General features: G+C 45.7%; 1 protein-coding gene across 6 annotated transcripts in view; it reads left to right on the top strand.

Moving 5' to 3' along the window:
* Positions 1 to 24,035, top strand: part of LOC148036641 (multisubstrate pseudouridine synthase 7-like) — a 215,077-nt gene that overhangs the window by 163,770 nt on the left and 27,272 nt on the right. For all 6 annotated transcript variants that reach the window (XR_015690970.1, XR_015690969.1, XM_087678678.1 and 3 more), the window contains 2 exons: positions 14,408 to 14,580; positions 14,837 to 14,904. Coding sequence is in view for 4 of the 6 variants with exons in the window: in XM_087678678.1 (XP_087534804.1) it covers positions 14,408 to 14,580; positions 14,837 to 14,904 (241 nt within the window). In the remaining 2 variants the exon portion in view is untranslated. The remainder of the gene's footprint in view (positions 1 to 14,407; positions 14,581 to 14,836; positions 14,905 to 24,035) is intronic.

The following is a 24,035-nucleotide window of genomic DNA, read 5'->3' as shown; positions in this document are numbered from 1 at the left end:
CCTCAGCCTGCTTCACTTCAGCCACTTTCCCAAAGAACAACAACTCAAAAAGCATGGGATACACGGGATGCACAGGCTTTGTCGCTGATTGCATTGGCAGTTCAGCGGTCAATCATCCCCCATATTTGTTCAGTAGCTTCTTCACGAGAAGCTTGGCTAACTTTGGAGCAGATGTTTGCAGGCAAGAATGAGACTTGCATCTCTTTCTTAAAGAAAGAGCTAGAGACATTGAAAATGGATGAAGGTGATTCTATTCAGGATCACTTGAACAAAATTCAGGACTTGCGAGAGCAACTCATGAATGTTGATGAGTTGAGTCCTATTCGGATGCACAGATGATACTTTGAACTCATTACCTCCTTCGTACTTGGCTTTTCATACGACCTTAAACCTCACCATGAGGATTGCTGCGCAGCCAATCACTTTTCTTCAGTTAGTCAGCTTGCTTGTAGAGGAAGAGCAAACACGGAGGAATAGTGGTGTGGATGCTATAGCCTCTGAGCAGGCTTTTATGGCTAGACAGAAGGGCAAAGGAAGCCAAGTGAAGAATGCTCCGTAGAGTTTTGGGACTTCTAGCACATCATAGGCAAACAAAAAACAAGGGGGCATGCAAGCCAAAAAGGGCAAATGCCATTGTTGCAAGAAGCCAGGCCACTACATCACTGAGTGCAAAAAGCGCATTGCCAAAGAGAAGAAAAAGGAGTCAGGAATGTCTGTTCCTAATGCTCCTTCCACTGCTATTGAGTCCGTGTCCTTTGTTGCAGACATGGACTATTGTTTCTATACATGTAGTTATGACACCTCTTGGGTAGATTGAGCATTCAGCTCTACCGAGGATGCAGGCACTTGGTTTTTTGACAGTGGTGCTTCTAGGCATATTATATCTCGCAGAGATTTATTTGCATTTGTTCATGCAGCTCTAGTTGGCAAGTCTGTACAGTGTGCCAACAATGCATTATACCCTGTTAGAGGTATTGGGGAGATTGTGCTCACAGCCATTGATGGCTCTATTCTCCGCCTCTACAGGATGCTTTATTTGTGCCAAGCATAAAGAAGAATTTGCTCTCTAACTCTTCTTTGGCACATTGTGGATTGAAGGTCACATTTGATGATGACCGATGCATGGTGAGAGACAAAGAACACATAACTTTGGTCTTGATAGGCACTTTATGTCATGGGTTATACGAGTTAGATGCTCTTTCAATTGATCAGTCAGCGTATTTGACATCCACTCTTGCTCTTCCTATGATATAGGCTAAGTTATGGCATGCTAGGATGGGGCATGTGAACTTTGGCAGCTTGATGCTCTTACATCGTACGTAAATGCTAGATGGATTACCTCTACTGGAGAGACCTGAGCACTTGTGCGAAGGATTTATTGGGAAAAATGCATTGTTTTTCGTTTCCCCGTGATGTTGCTTTTCGAGCAACAGCCAGGTTGCAGTTAGTGCATTCAGATGTATGTGGACCTACGCAAACAAAGTCATTGGGAGGATGTTACTATTTTGTGACTTTTATTGATGACTTTACTCGATTTTGCTGGGTCTACTCTTTGGTCAAAAAGTCAGAAGTGTATGATGCATTCTTGGCTTTTATTGCACTTGTTGAAAACCAGTCTGGTTGTAAAATTAAGACTCTCCGTTCGGATCAAGGGGGGGAATACATGTCCTCTATGTTGAATTCTTTTTTGAAGCAGAAGGGCATTGTCCATCAATACACTACTGCTTATACTCCACAGCAGAATGGGGTTGCAAAGAGAAAGAATTGGTCACTCATGGAGATGGCCAGATGTATGCTAAAGGCAAAGAGCTTGCCTCACAGTTTTTGGATGGAAGCCATCATGTGTGCTTGCCATGTTTTGAACAGATGCCCCACCAAAGCTTTGAAAAAAATCACACCTTTTGAGGCTTGGAACAGCCAGAAACCTTCTGTTGGACTCTTTCATACCTTTGGGTGCCTTGCATATGCAGATATTCCAAAGGTACTCACGAAAAAGTTGGATAACAAGGCTGTTAAATGCATTTTTATGGGATATAGCAGTGAGAGCAAAGGCTACAGACTCTATGATCTTGTTTTGAAAAAGGTTTTTGTCAGTAGGGATATACTATTTGATGAAAAATTAGAATTGTCCCTGGCTGGTTTAGACACATATCAGGCTGCCCATGATGTATTTGAAGGGCTGCTGCCCATTACATTTGGTGATTCAGCTGGAGTTTCAGCAAGTGAACTCAATGTTCAGCTAGCTACTCCTTTGGAAAATGCAGAAAATCAGCCATTGGCTGATCTGAATATTCAGCAAGTGCTGAAACTGAAATTCAGCAAGAGCTTATGCACAGTCAGGAGGCAAGACAAATGCCTAGGTGGTATTTACAGACTAAGAAAGATAGTCATCTGGATGCACCCATGGCTAGCCGTACTAGAAGGCAAGCTCATATGCATGATACTGCACATATCATGGAGTTTGTTATGGCAGCAAATACCCTAGATGAAGAAGAGCCTGAATGTTTTGAAGATGCACAACAGTGTGCATTGGATGGTAGCAATGAAAGCTGGATTGGATTCTATCACTGAGAATCAAACATGGGATTTGGTGTCTTTGCCATTTGGGAAGAAAGCCATTGGAACAAAATGGGTCTACAAGCTGAAACGGAATGTAGATGGATCCATTGACAAATACAAGGCAAGGCTTGTAGCTAAAGGCTATGCATAGAAAAAAGGCATTGACTATGAGGAGACATTTGCTCTTACTTCCCATATGATGACCATCAGGTCTATGGTTGCTTTGGCTGCTCATTATGGATGGATTGTGCATTAGTTGGATATTAAAACTGCATTTTTACATGGGGAACTTCATGAGGAAGTATATGTACAGCAGCCCATTGGTTTTGCAGTTGAGGGCTTGGAACACTTGGTCTGCAAGCTGAAAAAAGCTTTGCATGGTTTGAAACAAGCTCCTAGAGCTTGGTAAGCAAAGATAGATGCTTTCTTGCTTAGCCAAGGGTTCATAAACAGCTCATCTGAGTCTACCCTTTACGTATGTAAAGAGGGGGGATCCATGCTGATCATTTGTCTTTATGTTGACGATCTCTTGCTTACAGGGACACATGCTGATCAGATTTCAGTATTTAAACAAAATTTGCAGCAAACTTTTGACATGTCAGACTTGGGGTCTTTGCATTATTACTTGAGCATTCAGTTCATACATGATGCTAGAGGTATTGGGTTATCACAGTCAAGATACATTGGTAAACTTCTCGAGAAGTTTGGCTTACAGGATTGCAAGCCAGTTTGTACACCAATGGAACCTAGACTTAAACTGTCATTACATGATGACAATGATTTGTTTGATATACACACATATGCTCCAGCAGTTGGATGTCTTATTTACTTATGCAACACTAGGCCAAACATACAGTTTACAGTTTCAGCCCTGAGCAGATATATGCATCAGCCACGCATGTCACATTGGCAAGCTGTTAAGTGTGTCTTCCGTTACTTGCAGGGTACTAGATCTCTTGGATTGCTTTATGCCAAGGGGAGACCACTGTAGTTACATGCTTACAGTGATTCTGATTGGGCAAGTGATTATGATTCACGTCACTCCACTAGTGGAAATTGTTTCTTTCTTGGTTCGTCTTGCATATCTTGGCTTAGCAAGAAACAGTCCACTGTTGCCACATCGTTATGTGAAGCTAAATACAAGGCAGCTTTCACTACCACAGTTGAATGCGTATGGATTAGACGCTTGCTTGCTGATCTGGATGTATCTGTTACGGATGGCACAGAACCCAATGTTTCATGCACGCACGAAACACATTGAGATACATTATCACTTTGTCAGAGAGAGGCTACTTGCAGGTGATATCAGCCCTGTCTATTGTCCTACCACTAGTAATATGGCAGACATCTTCACCAAAGCTCTTCCTCGTGACAAATTTGAAGCATTTCGCCATGCTTTAAATTTGATCTCCTTTGGTGGCGGATGATCCTTATACTCTTGATCACTCTTCACTCTAAGGGGGTTTGTGGGGTATTTCCCTCACACCTCACTTACGCCTATGCTCACATCGAAGTATCGGTGATCAGTAGGACATTGGGGCACTTTTTACTCTCGGTAGGAGAGGTTTTTTTCCTCAAACTTATGGTATTATTTCATATGTGCTTATGACACACAATTACGGGCACTTACCATGTTCGGGAGTGAATACCTCTCTACAACCCTAAGGTTTAAGAGTTGTACCTTGTACTTTCAGTTTACACTCTTTTAGTCTGTTGCATTGGTTGTCATGCTTCACTCTCTACTGTCTACTGTTTTTTGTGTTGAGCTTCGATCCTACCATCCTCTCTCACAAAGCTTTCTTGAAATCCCACTCTGTCGCCTCAAAGAAGGTAAATACATTGTCAAGGATGCTCCTATCTTGGACAAAGCCTGTCAGTGTGTCATGGATGATATCTGGAAGCAGGGACGTAGTTGCCTACCAATCATCTTTGCTAGTGCCTTATAGGCCACTGGCAATAAGGTGATCGGCCTCCACTGGGAGAGCTCCAACCCGTCTCCCCCTTTGGGGAGAAGACTGATGAGGCCTGCTGAGAGACTCCCAGACATCTGTCCTGAAGTGAAAATCACCTGGAAGGCCCTCAGCAGGGGGTCCTTCACCACTTCCCAGTAGATAGTGAAGAAGGCCTTAGAGAGGCCATCCTCCCCCGAGCATTTCTGCCCCTCCAGTGTATGGAAAGCCTCCTCTAATTCCTTCTCTGTGAAGGGGGCTAGGAGAGAGTGTCTCATCTCGTCTGTGACGAGGGACGGGATGGGAGCCCATACTTGTTGTCTACATCTCTGCTCTCTAGCTAAAACTGTCTCCTACTGGAAAAGGTGCATGTAGTAGTCGGTGACAATCTCCATCACCTCGTCTGGGCTAGAACGGGTCCTCCCATACTGATCCCGAAGGCTGCATATTTGCTCTCTTGCGGTGCGGGGCTGGTGCACCTGGAAGAACTCCCTGCACATTGTGTCCCCCTTCTGCGCCCAGAAGGCTGCTGAGGTTCGGAATGAGAACTCTGAGCGGCTGTCTTCTAGGCCAGCAATGGCTGCTCGTGCACGCACCTCCTGTGCATGGAGGGTGGGATCCCCTGGTGCCTCTTGCAATAATCTCTGCGTGGCTGCAAGGTCCCGCCGGAGTGCTCGCTCCTCCTCCCAACACTGCTGCCTAGTCTGTATGGCTGCCTCTTGGCAGATTTTGCTCCGACTCCGCTAGGACCTCTGCAACCTCCTCTACTATCCGGTACCTCTTGTCCCACTCTCTCGTCCAAATCTGCTCTATCTGTCTCGTCACCTCCTCCCTCCTATAGATCGAGTCAGGGATCCGACAGGATTGTGTGTCTAGGGCGGATGCTGGGGGGTTAAGCGTCAAGAGAACCGGGCAAGGATTGGACAATGTGATGCCTGCCAATTGCTCAATTTGGCCTCCACGAGAGCCACCCCACTCTCCCACATAAAACCTATCCAGCCGCTCGAGCAAGACTCCACCTAGCCGCCTGTATCCCCAAGAGAAGTCCAATGACCTTTTCCTCTTGTGGAAGGCAGGATCTCTCCATGCATCACGTGCTCCGACAGCAACCAAAAAGGCCTCTCATGCCTCTTGCTCTCTTGCTCTTCCCCAACCATGCCCTGGTAGTTTCTGCCTCTACCCTATTGGTCCTCCAAAGCCTCCAAGTTGTTGAAATCTTCTCCAATGATCCAGGAGTCCACCGCTGGGAGTCCATCTGCGATCTCCACCCACTACCTGCTGCCTGCCCTAACCTCCGTAGGGGCATAGACATTGAGGATTCCAATGCATGAGTCCCCAATATCCAGTCTGATCCATAGAAAGCTTCCAGCCACTATCGTCTCGTAATCTCGTCCACAGGCGGTGGGACTCGAGCCAATAGAGGTGCATGCGCCTCCACTTCTGCTGTGAGCACCTATGGCGTGCTCCCAATACATGTGCGAGCTGCCCGGAAGTACCTTCCCAACCCGCTGGGCCTAGGTGGGGGTGAGCTTGTGCTTCTGCAAAAGCAAGATGTCAATCCGTCCAGCAAGGGCAGGTTGCAGCTCCTGCCGAACAATCAACTTCCTGGAACCACGTGCCCCACTATAGTGGAGACTATTCACATTCCAAGATGCACGGTGTAAGCTCATGGGCAAACCTGTGACTGACCGAACAAGCATCTATTTTGTGTGGATGCTGCTGATGAGGAGGAGAGACTGTGAGACATGCAAGTGCGCTTTGCCGCCGGTCTGGATGGTGAACTCCAGTCCCCCATGGTGGCCCTCGGCCGGACCATAGGGGTGATAGATGCACTAGGTGGCACTATCAGTGCATCCATCAACCATGCTGAGAAGCGCAACTCTGTATACTGGTAGAAATGGGTCGCCTGTGTCGGGGGATCAACTCGATCACGTCCCTCGGAGCTCTCCACTGTGGGGGGGCTCTAAAGATGATGCTCAAGTGTGGGACCTTGGCACCATCCCACCAGTTAATGTCCATCATGCAACAAGCCACTATTGTGCAAACAGTGCTAACCCTTCATCTCCCATCCACTTGAAGATGTGATCTGCCATTTGACTCTTCAACTCCTCCTCAATCTGTGTAGTCGTCCATTCCCCTAAGTGAGAGGCTTGAAGAAAAAAGGCGTAGTTTGGTCCATCCGATGGTGCTAGGAGGTGGACCTTACCCCTCCTTGACTTACGAACCACGAAGATCCCCACCTCTAGAGGTAGTGGGAACTCTCCGCGCTTCGCAACTCTCAAGTAGGACCATGGGCCACTGCGGAAAAACGCCTGTGGCAATAGTTGTGCCTATCTCGGAAAAGCATAGTAAGTGGCAGGGGCAGATGAGTTGGTGGCTATGTGGGAGGGGGAAGACTGTTGGTGCGTGGAGGAGGTAGGTGTGTGTGGCTCATCACCCCCTATGGGAGGAGGGGGGGGTTTATCTGAGCCGGGTGCGGATCAGGAGGGGAGCTGGGTAGGGGGGGTGGTGGGGGGAAAGAGGATCGAGGGATGGTAGGATGGACGGAGATGCATGGCGGGTGTTGGGGGGGGGGGGGGGCGGGGAGGGGAGTTGAGGGGACTGTGGGGACTCAGGCGGGGCGGTCTGTGGCACGGGTGGAGGATGTGGGGGGTTGCGGTCCTACCGGGTGGTGAGAAGGATCAAAGCTTGCACGCGAGAGCTATGGCGGGAGAGCAAGAGCAAGAAAGAGGGAACTCCAACAACCACAATGTGTGGCCGGGCCTTCCTTTATTCAAACTGTCACTAAAAGAATAAAGAATAAGTGACTGTGACGGGCGCCTGCCACATGCAGTGTGCAGTGGCAGGTACTGTCAGTGTAGTAATACACGGGCGGCTAGGCGGAGGTGCCTTTACCCCCAACAACCTCCCACTTAAAGGCGAATCTGCCCCAGTGAGAGAGAGAAAAAAGAAAAGACAGTACAACATGTACACATATACAACAGGATGAGGAAAACTACGTCATCTCATCCAATGCCCATCAATCTTCTGAGGAAGGCAAAGCGCTCAGTAGTGAGGTTCTTCTGAGCAAGTCTGCAGGATTTTGCTCAGTCGGAATCTTGACAAGGTCAACAGACGTGCCCTTAATGACCTCGCAAATGAAGTGATATCTCACCTCAATATGTTTCGTCTTTGCATGGAAGACTGGATTCTTGGCCAACTGAATGGCACTCATAGAATCCGAATGCAGTGTAGGCATAGCATCTGTCATACCAAGGTCTGCAATCAAACGGCCTAACCAGATAGCCTCTTTGCAAGCTTCTGTGGCTGCAATATACTCGGCCTCTGTAGTAGAAAGGACCGTATACTTATACGCCCTGGACATCCAAGAGATAGCCCCTTCAGCATAGGGGAACACATAGCCAGAAGTGGACTTCCTACTATCTCCATGTTTTGCATAATCAGAGTCAGTGTACCCAACAACTCCTGTATCCTGGCTGCCATAACAAAGACACATATCTGCTGTGCCCTTCAGGTACCTCATGATACCCTTCATGGCATCCCAATGTTTCTTGCCAGGTGTAGTTAAATAACGTGCCACAACCCCAACTGCAAAAGCTATAACTGGACAGGTGGCTATCATTGCATACATAAGACTGCCCACGGCTGATACATAGGGAATCTTGGCCATCTCGGCCCTTTGCTCATCTGTCTGCGGACAATCGGCCTGTGAAACCTTCACATGAGAAGGTAATGGATAGTCAATAGGCTTAACATCTTGCATGCGGAAGCGCTCAAGGACTTTATGTACGTACTCCCTCTGTGACAGATAGAGGAGTCCCTGAGATCTATCACGCATGATGCGCATACCAAGTATATGAGAGGCGTGTCCCAGATCTTTCATCTCAAAGCTCTTCTTGAGTTGAGCCTTAAGAGCATCGAGCTTCTCATGAGCTGTCCCTGCTAAAAGCATGTCATCCACATAGAGTACTAAAATCAGTAAAGAACCGTCACGAGCTTTCTTCGTGTACAAGCACGGGTCCATAGCACCACGGTTGTAGCCCTGTGACTGCATGAATGCATCAAACTTATGGTACCATTTCCTAGGTGCCTGCTTTAAGCCATATAGACTCTTCTTTAGCTTGCACACTAGGTGTTCCCTACCAGGTTTGCAAAGCCCTTAGGCTGCTTCATGTAAACCTCATCATGCAAGTCCCCATGTAGAAAAGTCATCTTGACATCCATCTGGTACAAGTCCAGGTCAAACTGTGCAACCAAGGCCAAAGACTAAGCGTAGGGTAGTCATCTTGACCACAGGAGAAAAGACTTCATCAAAGTCAACACCATGCTCCTGCTTAAAACCCTTAGTAACCAATCGAGCCTTGTATGTCGGCTTGGGGTGTCCAGGGGTACTTTTCAACTTGTACACCCACTTGCACGGCAAAGCCTTCTTACCCTGAGGCAGCCAGGATACAGGAGTCGTTATGGCAATGAGTCAAGCTTAGATTGCATAGCCCTCTCCCAAGAGTGACAATACATCGATGTACATCTCCAAGACATGACCCGAATAGCATAGGCATAAGCATACATGAGTAGAATAGCTTCAGCTCAACTGTTTACAGCAGACATTCACTGCTCCAGACTGAGTATTTCAGGCCTCAGATCAGTACCAAAATGATGGCAATCCATTAACATAGCATCTCCATACATGTAAACATCATCCGGGCATCAATATGCATCAAGTGATCAATCCCGGTAAGCATAGACTTCAAGAGATAAGTGCTGCTCTGTTTTGGCTTGTTTGTGGACTGGTTATACGGTCCCAAATCTGAGGTAAATCAACTCAAGCTCAGCTCAAGCTCAATGCCAATGCCCGGGAGCTCGAATAAGGGTCAAGACAAGTGAAAATGACTTGTGAAGCTGCCTTAAAGGGCCAGGGATGAAGGGGGGGCTGCTGAAGAAGATCATGAACAGTTGGGACAGATGGCGCAGCTTGCGTGAATGGGCTGGGGGGTCCTCTTGACCACGTGGCAGCAGATGGCTTATGGGGAGGGCCACAAAGGGGCCAAAGAAGCCAATGACAAGGCCTCAACAAAGCCTGATCAAGCCAAGTTGAAGGGGGAGCTTTAAACTCGAAATGGGAGCTCACTAATGGCTACCCCTTTCTTGCATGACCTGTAACCAGCATAAACCCTGCAAAGAAAGAGTGTATACCTCTGTGTGAATGCCCTGAGGGTGCCTCAATAGGCCGGGAAGAAGCTTGGGAAGCCAGGGAGTGACGGGAGCTCAAGGGAGTTGGCTATGGCTGCCAGGAAGGAGACCCATGGAGTGTAGGTATTCAAATGCGAGCTGAAGACGTCACGAACCAAGCTCAGGGAGTCAGGAAGCCGGGCTCTGATACCAGTTGAAAGGTGAGAAGGATCGAAGCTTGCACGCGAGAGCTATGGCGGGGGAGCAAGAGCAAGAAAGAGAGATAAGAAATGGGAACTCCAACAACCACAATGTGTGGCCGGGCCTTCCTTTATTCAAACTGTCACTAAAAGAATAAATAATAAGTGACTCTGATGGGCGCCCGCCACTTGCAGTGTGCAGTGGCAGGTACTGTCAGTGTAGTAATATACGGGCGGCTAGGCGGAGACGCCTTTACCCCCCAACAGGGTGGGACAGACAAGGGGGGCTGTAGAGTGCTCTGCTAAGGGGGTGTCGCATGCCCGCCTACACCCTACTGATGAGGCTGGGTCTGATGAGCTGGCTGTGCCTCCCCCTGCCGTCTCCCTCTCTGTCGTCTCTAGACTCGAGTAAAGCCATCGACGTCCACCTGTGGGCCTGCTATCACGGAGCCGGCTTGGCACCGAAACACGTACAAACTGCTGCCTGGTGCCCAAAATCGTGGCAGCGCTGGCACTGCCCTGGTTGCCCAGTCACAATGACCTGCTACCTAATGGAATGCTCGCCTGCCTCAATCTCTAGGAACTATGGGATATTCTTAACCTCTTTCACTGCCACCCGTACCTTTGGGACTCTTCCTACTGTCACTGCATCCGCGAAAGACACGGAAAGGACAGTGCCAAAGAGCTGTCCAAAGTCTTCCACCAACTGGCGATACTCAATCGCCAGGCCGGGGAAAAGAAGGGTGACCAAGTGCCGAAGAAACCTGTTGTGGAGTACAAATGCCTCCATAGTAAAGCCACTATACCAAGGGACCATGTATATGACCCCTTTCGTGGACGCATATGGTGCACTGGCGAGTAACTCATGAGCTGCGTCCGCCGAGCTGAGCCGGACCATGAAGATCCCTTGGCCTAATAGGGCCGCCTCCACGATCTGCGCTGTGCCGATGCGCAACGTGGAGTAAAGCCAGTCCCGAAGCTGGGCCCTGGCTGGGGAATGCCCTACTACCTGACCATAAATCGTTGTTTCCATTAGCTCCAGCTCCTTAGCTCGGACGATTAAGAGCTGCTCCTCAGAGAGGACTACGTACAAGGTGTTTGATTGGGGGACACTCGCAGAGTGCGCCAGCGTCTGACCAGAGGTAGGCCGCAATCTGGGGGCGTGAACTGGCGGAGCACAAACTAGCGGGGGCGCAAACTGGCGGGGCAAGGGACGTGATCCCCACTGGGGGGGCGGGTGCGAGCAGGTGGAGGTGAAGGGCGCGGATCAGACCGGGGGGGGTGGCACGGGCGCGATCAAACAGAGTGGGGGGGTAGCGCCAAGCGTCGCGACGGTGGTGAGCGATTCTACCATCATGCTGATATAGTACATTGGTCATGCTTCGCACCAAAGAAACCTGTCAAAGCTCTTAAATTGGCATTCCAATCACAAGGAACACAAAAAGTATGATTACACACACACACACACACGTGTGTGTGTGTGCGTGCGTGCATGTGTGTGTGATACATTGCATTGGAGAGTATGGATGATTTCTGTCCAAATCCTAGAAAGAGTCTCCATTATGGAAACATCCTAGATGTCTATAGCATGGCTCCACCTTGTAGTCCAAATGTACCAAGCAATGATATTAGCGACCAAGAAAAAATTCTTTCCTAATAGAGCTCAGGTGAACCATCATGCTGATATAGTACGTCGGTCATGCTTCACACCAAAGAAAACCTATCAAAGCTCTTAAATTGGCATTCCAATCACAAGGAACTCAAAAAGTATGATCACACATGCACACGTGTGTGTGTGTGCGCGTATGCACCTTGTAGTCCAAATGTGCCAAGCAATGATATTAGTGGCCAACTCCCATCTGTAACAATGTCCCTCAGCCTACTATGCATGCAAGTAATCTGAAGTGGGATCCTGCTCATATTTTGGCCAACAATAAAGAATGAGTGGCTCCCCTGAACATCGTTATATTCACGTACTAGGTCTCTGTCTATGAAGCACTCTACTACCCCCATACGAGGGCAGTATCCTCTGAGGACTTGACTCTCCAAGGTGCACATGGGATTGAACCTTGTCTGCACACGTGGGTATGGTTAAGCAGCCTTCAACTTCTTGTCAATTTTAGAAGCTAGAAGCATTGGGTTGGTGAGTGTAATGAGATAACTGATAGGAGGATGGGTTCATTCATCCTTGGGTTGAGGGAGAGGGGGCACGTAGTGGAATTATCCCCTGCAGAGCCACATGAGCTTGATTTTTACCCGGTGTTTGCTATGCCATGAAAGACCATCCTAAGGACTCTCCTCCATACCTCTTGTGCTTTGGGCAATCCCATAGGTTCTCTTAGTCTCCTCTAACTCACCACATTCGGACATGCTACTGGGGCCCTGCCAAAGCTGCCATGTACTAACCGCCAACTCCTACTAGCTACTAGCCATAGGAAGAGAGACATCTTCACGGACTTAAAGGTGCTATCCAACCTCTTCCAAAAGTCTGACAGGAAGGGGTTTGAGATACCCTATCTACATAGTTGCCCAAAATGGTGTTTTGGACCCTTGAAACCGAAACACTAAAATGGATGAAATGTTTCAAAACCAACGTGTTCAGAGCCATTCTTTCTTTTCTTTTAAAGGAAAAAAGTTTTGTTCTTTTGGGGGAAGGGGGTAAGGGGGGTGAGGGCGAGGCCTTGAACTTTACCCACCCATGTTTTTGTTTTTTAACCAACTTGCAATCTACTTTAGTTTTCAGCTTTCATTCTAGCCTTGAAATTCTATCTTTATTGTATGTGTTTGTATGCTTCTTTCTCTTTACGAAAGCCATCTGTAGTGAGAGATGGGAGAGCCTTTAGGGTGATGAGGAGGAGAGATGCTTTCTTGAGGACATTGGGTTTTGGCTGAACAGCTATTGTATTGATGTACTTGTTACTCTTTATAGAGGACTTCTCCCAGATGTGTCAGTAGTGAATTTTCTTTTTTCTGAAAAGAAGTGTGCCCTTAAGGTGCACATTTTAGTATCTTGCATACAAGCTTTTTAGTTCTTGAGTAATACCAGTACAATATGAAGTGTTTGATTACCTGTAGGACCACAAGTATGAGCTAAAACTTTTTTATTTTGAATGTGGTGTATTATGTCTCAAGTCTTCAATGATGATTAATAAGCCACCCAGGAACTGCTTGCTTGGCTGAGCCCAGCTACTCCATCTGGCTGGAATTCATTGACCATCCAGCCTCTTGAAGCACCATGCTGCCCCACGGGCCACCAACCTTCTCCTTCATGCCACCATGCCTAGCTTGCATGAGCCTGCTTGTCACCCCTTAGCAGTTTTGCACTGGCCATCTAGCCTCTGCCAACCCTCTTGCCACCCTACAAGCTACCAGCCCTGCCTTCTCTTTTCCCACTTGTGTTCACTTGTTCAGCAGCCTCATCTATACCTGTCTGACCTCTCTTATGGCTTCTTATTTCCTCCTTGCAGCACTTCTCAATCTCCTTAGCTTCATTCCTTTTTTCTTCTATTTGTCCCTCACTCTTTGCAATGGATTTCTCCTAGCAAAGTTCTGGGACCAATGTTGGTCAGGAGACAACACCTGAGGAGAGTATTGAAGCAAATTAGATACCTGAGGTAACAGCCCGTCCTCTGACAGTACTAGTGCAGCCCCATCACTTCCTTGCCCTATGCTTTTCTGCTCATCTGTTCTGCTCTTGGCATGGAGCTTGCCATCAGAGACAAAGTGGCAGTACAAGATTGATTACAGAAACTGAGGTTACAAAATAACAGCTCGTAGAAGGGGGCTAAATAGCTTGGCTCAACAGTCGTGCACAGTTTCAGGTGACACTCACCAAGAGCTTGCTAGACATTTGGACCTCAGTGGCATTCTTTGACAGATGTATGGAGGGTAGGCATTGCTCGGTTATGGTACCACTATTACGATCCACTTCAGTCCTCACCTGCTACTGATTTCAGCCCTGCTATCTAGAGGGAGAGGACCTTTTTCAGAGGGTGCAGTTGGACACGCGTCAGGGACTCTGTCACCTTCTTCCATATAGAGTCATGCATGGTTTGGAATTATAGACTTGGCTATTGACTCAGCCCTGTATTAGACTTCTTTCTTGATATTTGATGTAACATTGAAGTCCTATATTGGGTTTATTTTATAATCTTATCTCGGGAAAGTTTTTTTGCTGAGGTGGCAATTAATAGTTTTCTATTTCATTGAAGGGAAAAAGATACTAAAGGTCAAGACTGAAATGGTTTCTCTTTTTTTGCTGAGGTGGCAATTAATAGGTTTCTCTTTTCATTGAAGGGAAAAAGATACTAAAGGGCAATACTGTGAAATGATTAATATTGCTGGTTCTCTATTAACTTGGTAAATAATTATGCTATTTATTAGTTGTAGAAGCTATGAAATAGGCTTATCTTTGTTGAGAGCCATGATGGATTATATGTTAACTAAAAGGACTCTGAGGAATTGAAAGTTGCTAGTCTCTTGGTTTATGGGGTTTTGAGGACTATGACTGAAAGCTACTACCGGTCTTAGGGCTTGATAATGTAGTCGAAGGAGATCTTGTTGTTTGCAAAGATGCAGAAGACAAGGTCTTGGAAATCTCAAGTGAGGCTTCTGTTGAGAACTTCCATAATTCAGATGAGTTATTTGAAGAAGATACAATCAGCACTATTGTAGATAGCTTTGATGTTCTTCAAAATGTGAAGGTAGCCAGTCTTTTTTAATTCATTTGTTCAAGTTCTTTTAATGGTTCTATAGCTCTGTTCTCCTCTGTTTCTTCTGGCTTCTTCCCTTCTCTCCCAAAAATTGAAGGGGATACTGGGGATATCTTTTGAGCATTGATTTGTGAAATCTCACCTGTTGTCTATGATTTGTTTCTCCTAATAGGCATAACATCACTTCAGTGGGACAATAACAAATTTTTTTCCATCTAATCTTGTTTATTTGTCGAGAATGGATCAGCATGTCACTTCTGAAGAGGTGACTTCTGGAAAATACAAAATTGATGATGTGGTGCTGCCAATACCTGGGTAAGGGTTTATGAACAATGTTCCTCTTGCTTGTACCTCTAGTTCTATTTGTAAGTTTGTGGACAGTCAGGCGATCCAGGGTGATCATGTTTAATTGTTGGAATACTTTCACCAAATACTAAAGGGCTGTGAAGTCATCACGGAACTGGGATTACTGTTGTCCTGAGGTAGTCCTTCAGTGAGCTTTTAAATTTACGGTGGTCTACTTCTGTCCTCTTCTAGTTCCTTGTGGGCTCAACCTTGTACTGTTACCTTGTGTGTTGGCTGTTCCTTGAAATGAGCATGTCACATTCTGCCTTATAAAGATGACACTAATCCATGAGACCCAAAGGTCTTCCAAACATGTGACAAGTCTGGATGCCATTATGCTGCATGAACCTGTAACACATCAGACGCAGCAAGTCTGCAATTGTGAGTCATGTTCAGAGGTTTCAGAGGATAATATAGCTCATTAAGTCAAGTGCTGCTTTTAAGTGTGGGCATAGGAAGCTAATTATTAGAACTTTGTATATGCATAGATGCTCAGCATATTTCGTTTCTTGTATGGTGTTTACAAACAATATTGGTTCTGTGTGAACCTAAATGATGCATACCTTGCATGCTCACATATCAACTCTAATCAAGCCTCTTCTTTCTCAAGGTATGTTTCTGTTCCATAACATGTAAAATTGTGTCATCCTTAGTCTGATTTTGAGAATATGAGACTGGGCCCATTCTAGTGGAACTAGAGCATTCCTCCTTGAACCTGTTCAATATGTATGTACCATCAGAGACAAGTTTTTTGACTGGCAGGGTACGGGCCTCAGGTGGAATCCATGGCTTGCTTCATTTGATAGAGAGATGTGATTTGGACCTATCCCAGACCTCAGAGTTTGTTGCTCAGCAGGGTATGGGCAATAACTGGGGTGTATGACCTAGTTCACTGCACTAGGGAAACAGTGCACCTTGATGCCAAGATGGAACTAGTCACCCAAACCTTGAGTGTACAAAGTTTGGGGACTTTGTAATTATAGTGGGTACACGAGGTGGAGATGCTACTAGTTACGGTGATTGCTAGGATGATGGGAGATAATCCATATGCATCAGATAAGACCTGCAAGTGGAACTAGAAGTTCTCTTCAGATGGTCACATGGATCTTTACACTACAAAAATTGACTTGAGATAGGTGTATCTGATTGGCACTATGCCCATCTCACAACAGCTTGATAAGAAGGCATAGTGAATTTTTGTTCGTGGAACCATAACCTCCAAATGCACTGTTATTCCAATACAACATAGATGCGCCTACTAGCCAAGCCGTCAAGACTGCATATGACCTGCTAGCTGCCTTTAAGACCTCTCTTGCAGCCCTACAGTGCTGCTCCTATTGGTAGGAATTGCATTCAAGATGGTGGTGCCTATTAGGCTTGGGCCTGTTCTTTTATACGAAACATACAATGACAGCTTATGGGGTCAGAAGCTAGGTATTGAACTACGGCCATGGTGTCATCAGTGCAGTATTGCATGGGCCTAGGATCTGCATTTTGTTCTCTAGAGGGGATCAGAAGCTAGGTGACCTGCATGGCGGTTATCTGGAGCCTATAAAAGCCATGCTTCAATTGATGCTTTCATCAAGCATGTTTGAGTTGTTCTTGCCAGTTTTCTTGCAATATTGTAGGGTGTATATGTGCTTTTGTACTTGATGGCTTGTGGACAGGTTGGACAGCCAGGTGCTCCCTATGGTGAATCGCAGTTGGCTAGAGGGGGGCTTGGTGTCCCTCCTCTTACAAGGTAGGTTATCCTTGTGTCGGGCATCCTCTTACAAGGTAGCCTATCCTTGTGCCAAACATCTTGTACTCCATGATCGTTTTGTAGCAAGTGCCTAACCTAGACTAATTGCACCAGCATCTAGAAGCCATTCCCACCCTTAAATGCATCATGCATCTGGATATATGATATCACCTCTCTCAGACCTTTATTACTCTAAAACTTGGGAGACAAGTGCTCTTTTCCCCTCATTTTCTTGAGCCTTGCCTTATCAAACCTCAGGAGTGCTGAGTCGAATGCTAGGCTGGGTGGACCTAGGTATGGTACTGCAGGATGCCTTGCGCATTGGACAATCGTGATACATGTGAGTGATGCCACACTCAATGCACCTTAGGGCAGCCTTTGTGGATTTATCTATCTCCATCCAGTCTACCTAGCTGTGCCTATGGTCCTTGTCTTGTTAACTCCATCATTTTGTGAATGGATAGTTGGATGGGAACATTATCTCTGTGTTGTTGACTTATAAGATTTGAGGACTTATAGACTTCCCAGTCTAGTCCGCTGTGCTCAAGGATATGTGAGTCCTCAATTTGGATACGGTGCAAAGTAAGGGAGCCATCTAGGGACTCTACAACAAGTGGTTTCATCATGCCCGAATTGCCCATAATTTGTGCAGGTCTTACTTTGTTGAGAGCATTCAAATGGCAAATGATCACTGCTGCAATGTATGCATTGAACATTTTGTTGATGTGGCTAGGTTTCCATGAATAATTCCATCATTTTCAAGAGCTCTTGTTGGCATTCCATGGTACTTGAAAATTTTACCACTTCTCTACAGTGATCGTCTTTGTCACACAAATAAAATGGGCATGCTTACTGAACCTATAAATGATAATCCAGATGTCATCCATCATGGGGACCTGATCTGTCTCTGGCTCTTTGGGCAGGTCTAGGGCATTGCATGAGTTGTGTTGGAATTGATTAATGTGTTACGTTTGTGCACATATTTAATTTCATGTTAAATGAATGCTAATTTGGAAGTTTCGTTACTTTATTGGGTATGGGTGAAAGTCTTGGGTTGGTAAAATACAATTAAATAAATTAATGGCTAAGGCAAAACACAGGGGAAGTAGGTGAAAACTAGGAAAGGTGGGGAAGAGGCAAAAATTCCACCTCAATGAGCTTTATCAGGGAAGATGGTGTTATTACTCAGCACACTGTTTAATCGTGCTGTCCTAGAGCTGATGTTGCTGTTTTTTAGAGATAGCAAAGCAAACTTGAAGCTAGCAATGGCTGTCCAGGAGCTGGCAATGTAGATCTGGAGCAGGTGTTGCAGGCATGGGCCTGACAATGGCTGTTTGGAGCATGTGAATTGTGTCTTGGACAGGGCAACATAGTTTTGGGGTCTAGACGTTGGTTTGAACCCTTCTATTGGATTTTGTGTATTTTCTGCTGTGTTTTCTAGCATTTAGAAGACATTTTCTGTGGTAGATGTTGTCAAAGGGTTTTCTTCTGCACCAATTGTGAAGGATCTAGGCAAGATTGTGATATTTTGTATGAAGGCCTGAGTATTGCATGTGTGGCAGTGAAGATCTTGTCTAGAGCAGATGTTCCTAGTAGTCCTGAGAAAGAATCTGACATGATCTGCAAGCAGTCCTAGGCAGGTTCTTGAACACTGCAGATCTTTGAGCAGATGTACTAAATTGGCCTATTTAAGGTCGAAATCGGAGATCCCAAGTGAGGAGGACTTGCCAAATTGTTGTACCAACAATTCAATAACAGTGAAGAAATACTCCAAAGGGCATCTGCCCTTGTGGCCAATCTTACTGTGTGTCAAGGTGTAGGAGCATTCTAGCTTCAGTGTTTTAGTTGCTTTTCTGTTGTTGAATCCGAGTCTTCAAGATTAAGTGCTTGCAAGTTAAAGTCAATTGCCCCTTGGTCTACCAAATGCCATTTTCATGGTTATGTTGTTGTGACATCACCATCTTGCTTAAGTAGGTGAGTTTGGGGTTGCTTTGGTGCATAGTTGTCAAGTACGAAAGATACGGTATAATAAAATACGGTACTAAATGGTACCTTATGATTTTATAAGGTATGGTACGATATTAGTACGAAAAAGAAAATTTAACATGATTTTTTTAAAAACCATAAATCATTAAATGATAGAACATTCAACACATATTTAAAGTGGAAATAGCCATTTGATTACAAAATAAGATGAATACATGAGGGTGGCCATCGTTGTCACATGGGCTAGTGCAACGTGCAATACAACTAGAGTCTAGTACATACATGGTCCATGGATAATGCATCATAGTGGCATGTGGATACATGATAGTAGATACAAAAAAGAGAGAGACCTATGAATCTATGATGAGGCATCACTATCGTCATCATAATCATCATCATCAAAACCATGTGAGTGCTCATCAGGAGAGTTTGAAGATGACTCCTCGGCATCGAATGATGAGACACTCATACTCATCCTCACTGACGAGGGTACCATCATCATCAAATGATGGCTCCCTAGGTGCCGACTGTGTAGGCAAGGGGGGAATGTCATCGTGAGGCACGGGATGTGAGCTACTAGAGCCCCGCCTTACATATGTCAGCAAGCCACTCGAACCACCCCTACTCGATGTTGAAGGGTGCCGAATGACCATGCCCCTACCACCACCTACTTGAACTCCTCGTCCACAGGCACACTGACTGCGAGTGTCACAAGTATCTGTTGCTATAAGATCTCTATAGAGCTCCGCAAAGATCATCTCCTCCTCCTCGTCCTCCACCTCCTAATGTACACTCGGAAGAGTGTCGCTTGTCAACTTGAATGTATCAACATTCACCTACACAATGCACATAAGATTGTAAATGCTAAAGGCTAAATTGTAAAGTATGGACTTTAAAAGTTTAAAACAACAAATTTTAAATTTTATGTTGAAGTGTTTACCTGCTTTGGACTACCCATGCCCATCATAGCCCTCATCATGTGTAAGTTAGTGCGGCAATAGACTAGCTGCTCTAACTGTTGTGTGCTAAGCCAATTGCGAATTTTCTTGTAAATGAGAGAATAGGCACTCTAGTTTCTCTTGCATGCACCTAAAGAGCAAATTGAGCAAGGACTCTCATGGCTAAGGGCTGAAGGTCCTCCAGAGCGTATCCAAAGTTTTGCCACCAAAATAGAGGCTTCACAAGTGACTCCCTCCTCCAACAAGTGAAAGAAGCAAAAGCCACATGTCCTCTTTGATCTGCATAGCATTCTAACTTCTCTAGCATTGCATTGTGGTCATCCATAGGGACCACACATGTCAAATAAGCAATTTGGTCCAAATGGAGCTTTGTATCGTCCATGACCGCCCACAACTTGTAGGCGGGATGTACCAATGTTGCAAACAACCACTCATACGTAACACCCCATAAAAGGGAGTTACAACAATGACAATGGCACGGACTGCTCGGTGAGACACAAGCGCTGCATAGTTTTGGCCTTCTCTCTCTCATGCTCATTTCACTCATTCCCTAAAGTGGACACCACTATCTGTGGACTGCACCTCATAAAGGTGCTTGAGTAATAACCACATGTAAGCAAAGCGAGTTGAAGAAGGCTTCTTCAACTTGAGTGTGCTATGCTCGCGATACATGGTAAGCACCTTTGCCTTTATTGTGAAGAAGGTGGCAACCGATGTGGCTTTGCGAACCACCCTCTTCACCCACTTGAGCTTCTCTTTGTCCTCCGTGAGTAAGTCTAAACAATGACTTGCACATGGAATTCACATTAGTGTGGGAAACTTGGCCTCAAGCAAATGACCAATGCGCCAACAATTTGATGCATTGTCAGTAACAACTTGCACCATCTTCGAGGGACCCACCGACAACCAAAAATTACAATACTTTGAGAGAGAGAGAGAGAGAGAGAGAGAGTTGAGCCTAAAAAAAAAGAGAGAGAGAGAGAGTTGAGCCTCAAAAGATTCAACTTTCAAGAATCAAGATAGATAAAGGCTTGGGAGGGAAGAGAGAATCGAGGTACATATTAGAGAGAATAGTGAGATAGATAATTATAATTCATGAATAATGAAAGAAAAAAATTTAAAAGACACTGTATACCTCAATGATAGCTTGCCGAATGTGGCAATAGATGAAGGTGCCCATCATTGTCCTCCCCCTCTTGCCAATGTCTATGGCCCGCAAAAAGTGCCAAGTGGACATGAAACGAGTATCTTGATGATATCCTTTTTTTACGATCACTCCATCCATGCATGAGAATGAAGCAACCATATTTTGTCCATGAGGCTCGAATAGGATTAAGGGCTCTACCGGTCCTCTCCTTCTCTTCATCGATCTTTTTCATCCTCATGTCACTGTATGTGACAATGGTCCATCCTTCACATGGACCCACATTGGCAATGGCTTTTACCATCTTCTTCCATTGCTCTTGCTTTAGAACATTAAATGCAAGATTGCACTCAATCACCGTGCGTGCAATTTCAATGTCCACAAGTCGTTGCCTTTCTCTAAGAAAGGCAACCGATCCACGCATATGACCGAGAGCTTGAGAGAGAGAGGATTGCGTCTCTGGTGTTGCATGAAGCTCCACTCTTTGTCTTTTGTCGGAGCTGGATGCGGATGTGGAGCCACCGTCACCAATGGTGGAGACCTTTGCCCCTGCATCGGTTAAAGATACGCCCACATTTGATGCTTCCTCATTAGTAGGCATAGATCTTGGAAAGATGTTGGAGACGTCGGGTCGCACCACTTGTGTAGCTCTTCCCGCAATCATGCTTCTCGTGAGCCATGATGCCGATGGAGAGGGAGAGTAACAAGTGAGGGAGAGGCTTGAGAGAGAGAGAGAGTCCCGAGGGATAGTGAGAAACTTGAGCCTTGAGCCTTAGCCTTGAGAAAGAGAGGGAGAGTGAGAGGCTTGAAAGTTAGGGAGAGAGGGGGTGGAAGTTAGAGAGAGGGGGTGTAGGAATTGGGATAGGCTTGAATCTTGATAGATAGATAGCTTGCTTGAAGAGAGAGAGAGGCTTGAGCAATGAGAATGCTTGTTGATTTGGTGTGGAAGGATGGAGGGGAGGAGCACATTTTATAAGCTAGAGAAGAGAGTGGAACAAGAGAGGGATCAAAGTGGAACAAGAGAGAAGGCTCAAGAGTGTGGAAAAGAGCATTGAAGTCTAGAGCATGGGACCCAATGGCAATTGGCATCCAATGAACAATGGCATTCAGTGGCAAGTGGCAATGGGCTGGCAAGTGTGCGTGTTCCATGGACAAAAACATGGGCAGAGTGTGCAGATTTGACTTTGACGGGGACATGGAACACGCTAGACGCGGTGGCCCAAAATCGGTAATTTTTTTGTAAGGAAACATACAAATTTGTACCGTATGGATCGCACAGTACGAATAGATCCCTACTATGTATGAGGGAAGCTATGCCCTGGTGCAAGCACTTAATTCTTACATTCAGCAAAATGGAAAAAGCATTCATCAGATGAATGGTGGCTTCAAGGTCTAGGAAGCCCTGGAGGACTGATACAGATGATGATGCTTTATTCAAAGTGTAACTGCTTTGTGCAATTGAGAGGTTCTTGTAGCTCTCTACTATACTGGAGACTCTTGTGCAACTTATCAAGGCTCCTAAATTTGCAGCATTGTTGGAGTCTTTAGAGCTGGCAAAGGGAAGGTAGTAGGATACACCAGTTTGGGAGCCTAGGGTGGCTGGGAGATAGCCCATTGGATTAGTTTGTTGTTGGACAATAGACAAGGACAACAAACAATGGGGCCACCGGTGCATAGTGTTCCAGTTTAGCAGTCTACCTTTGCATTGGGTGTTGAGGTCAATGGACACAGTAAAAGCTTTTAGGTAGTGCATGTTGAGATGCCAAGCTCAACATGAGCTGACACAGAGATACTTGGATGACCATTTCCACATTCATACCATCGACCATGGTTGGTACCTGCATCGGCATATCATTCCAATGATACTTTATAGTTGGACATTAGTTAGTCCATCTACCTGAGTTATGGGATATCTATCTAGTCATCTTTCTACTTAATGTGTTCACGCTATGGACTGCTTGTATATTATGTATGTTGTATACACTCTTTCTTATTTTTTGGTAGACTCATATAGTGAAGAAGAAGAAAAAAACTAGGGTTTTCAACCTCCTATCTTGTGTGCATTCTCTGTGTGGTTTTTGTCTTGCAAGAGCTCAAGCTCCCTCTCTCTCCCCCAATCTTTTCATGGTATCAGAGCAGTATTCAAGCAAGGAGTTGGGAGCCACAAGCACAAGAGTCTACAAGAAAACACTATTGTGAAATACATGTGTGCTCTATTCTAACTATGTAGGTCAATAATCCCCAAACCACCCTTGGATCTAGGTTGGATGATAACATCCCAAGCTACCTTAGCCCTCGCAAGACTACCATCTCCACTTGACCAAATGAAATTCCTGATGAGCCACTTCAGTTGGCTAATGCATGGCCTAGAGAAGGCCCAACAAGAAGTTATGTACCACATGGTGGCTAACAGAACCTGATTTGCAACTACCATCGTGTCTGCTAGTGATAGTCTTGCTATGCTCGAATATAGTAGCTTTTGTCTTATGCTAAGTAATAAGGGTACCTTGCTGTTGCTTTGAAGAAATATCAATGCCTACATGGCAGTAGAGGTATCTCATAGAAGTGCCACGAGGAACCCAAGTGAAACTCTCATGTGGTTTCCAGTCTATCTGTCGAGTATTGCAAACCCAAAATCCATAGGATTTGTGCAAGTTTATAAGAGCTCCTGAGGTTCTGCATAAGACCTCCATTGTAGCCATTGTTGCTAGGATCAATCCCCCTAACATCCTTTCTAACATATATCCTAATGCCACGATCTCTTAAAATGCTAGTAAAAGTCCTATGTTGATCACATCTCAATAGTTGAGGAAGAAATCCCTGTCCAATCCATCATCCCCTAGGCACTTCCGTGATGGTAGTGCTAGCAAGGCCTCGGCAATCTCCTTCTGTGAGAATGGGACCATCAAATGTATCCTCATGCTCTTTGTGACCAACAAAGTAGTGAAATAATCCGTGCCCAACAAAGTAGTGAAATAATCCGTGGCCACCTAACCAACATTATCTGGTCCTTGGGCAAGGGATCCATCTGCTCTTCTAAGTGGCCTAACACCTTGTCTAGAGTGTCTAGGACCTGTGGTGCAAAATAGTTCTTGGTTCACCCTATCTCCTGCGTGTGTCCAGAAAGAGGCCCTCGCATGGTACTTGTACTCTGATCTCGCCTCCATAGCATCGATTTCCACTTTGGCTACATACATCCTCTGTGCCATCCACCTACATTCTGATTGTCTTTTCTCGTCCCTTTGAAGTGCTGCCAATGAGGCTCTAGCTG

Source organism: Lygodium microphyllum, chromosome 5 (genome assembly GCF_053477565.2).
Source record: "Lygodium microphyllum isolate KBCC chromosome 5, Lygodium_microphyllum_v1.1.10, whole genome shotgun sequence".
Lineage (NCBI taxonomy): Eukaryota > Viridiplantae > Streptophyta > Polypodiopsida > Schizaeales > Lygodiaceae > Lygodium > Lygodium microphyllum.
The sequence above is the reverse complement of the archived record's forward strand: the minus strand, read 5'-3'. Positions and strand labels throughout refer to the sequence as shown.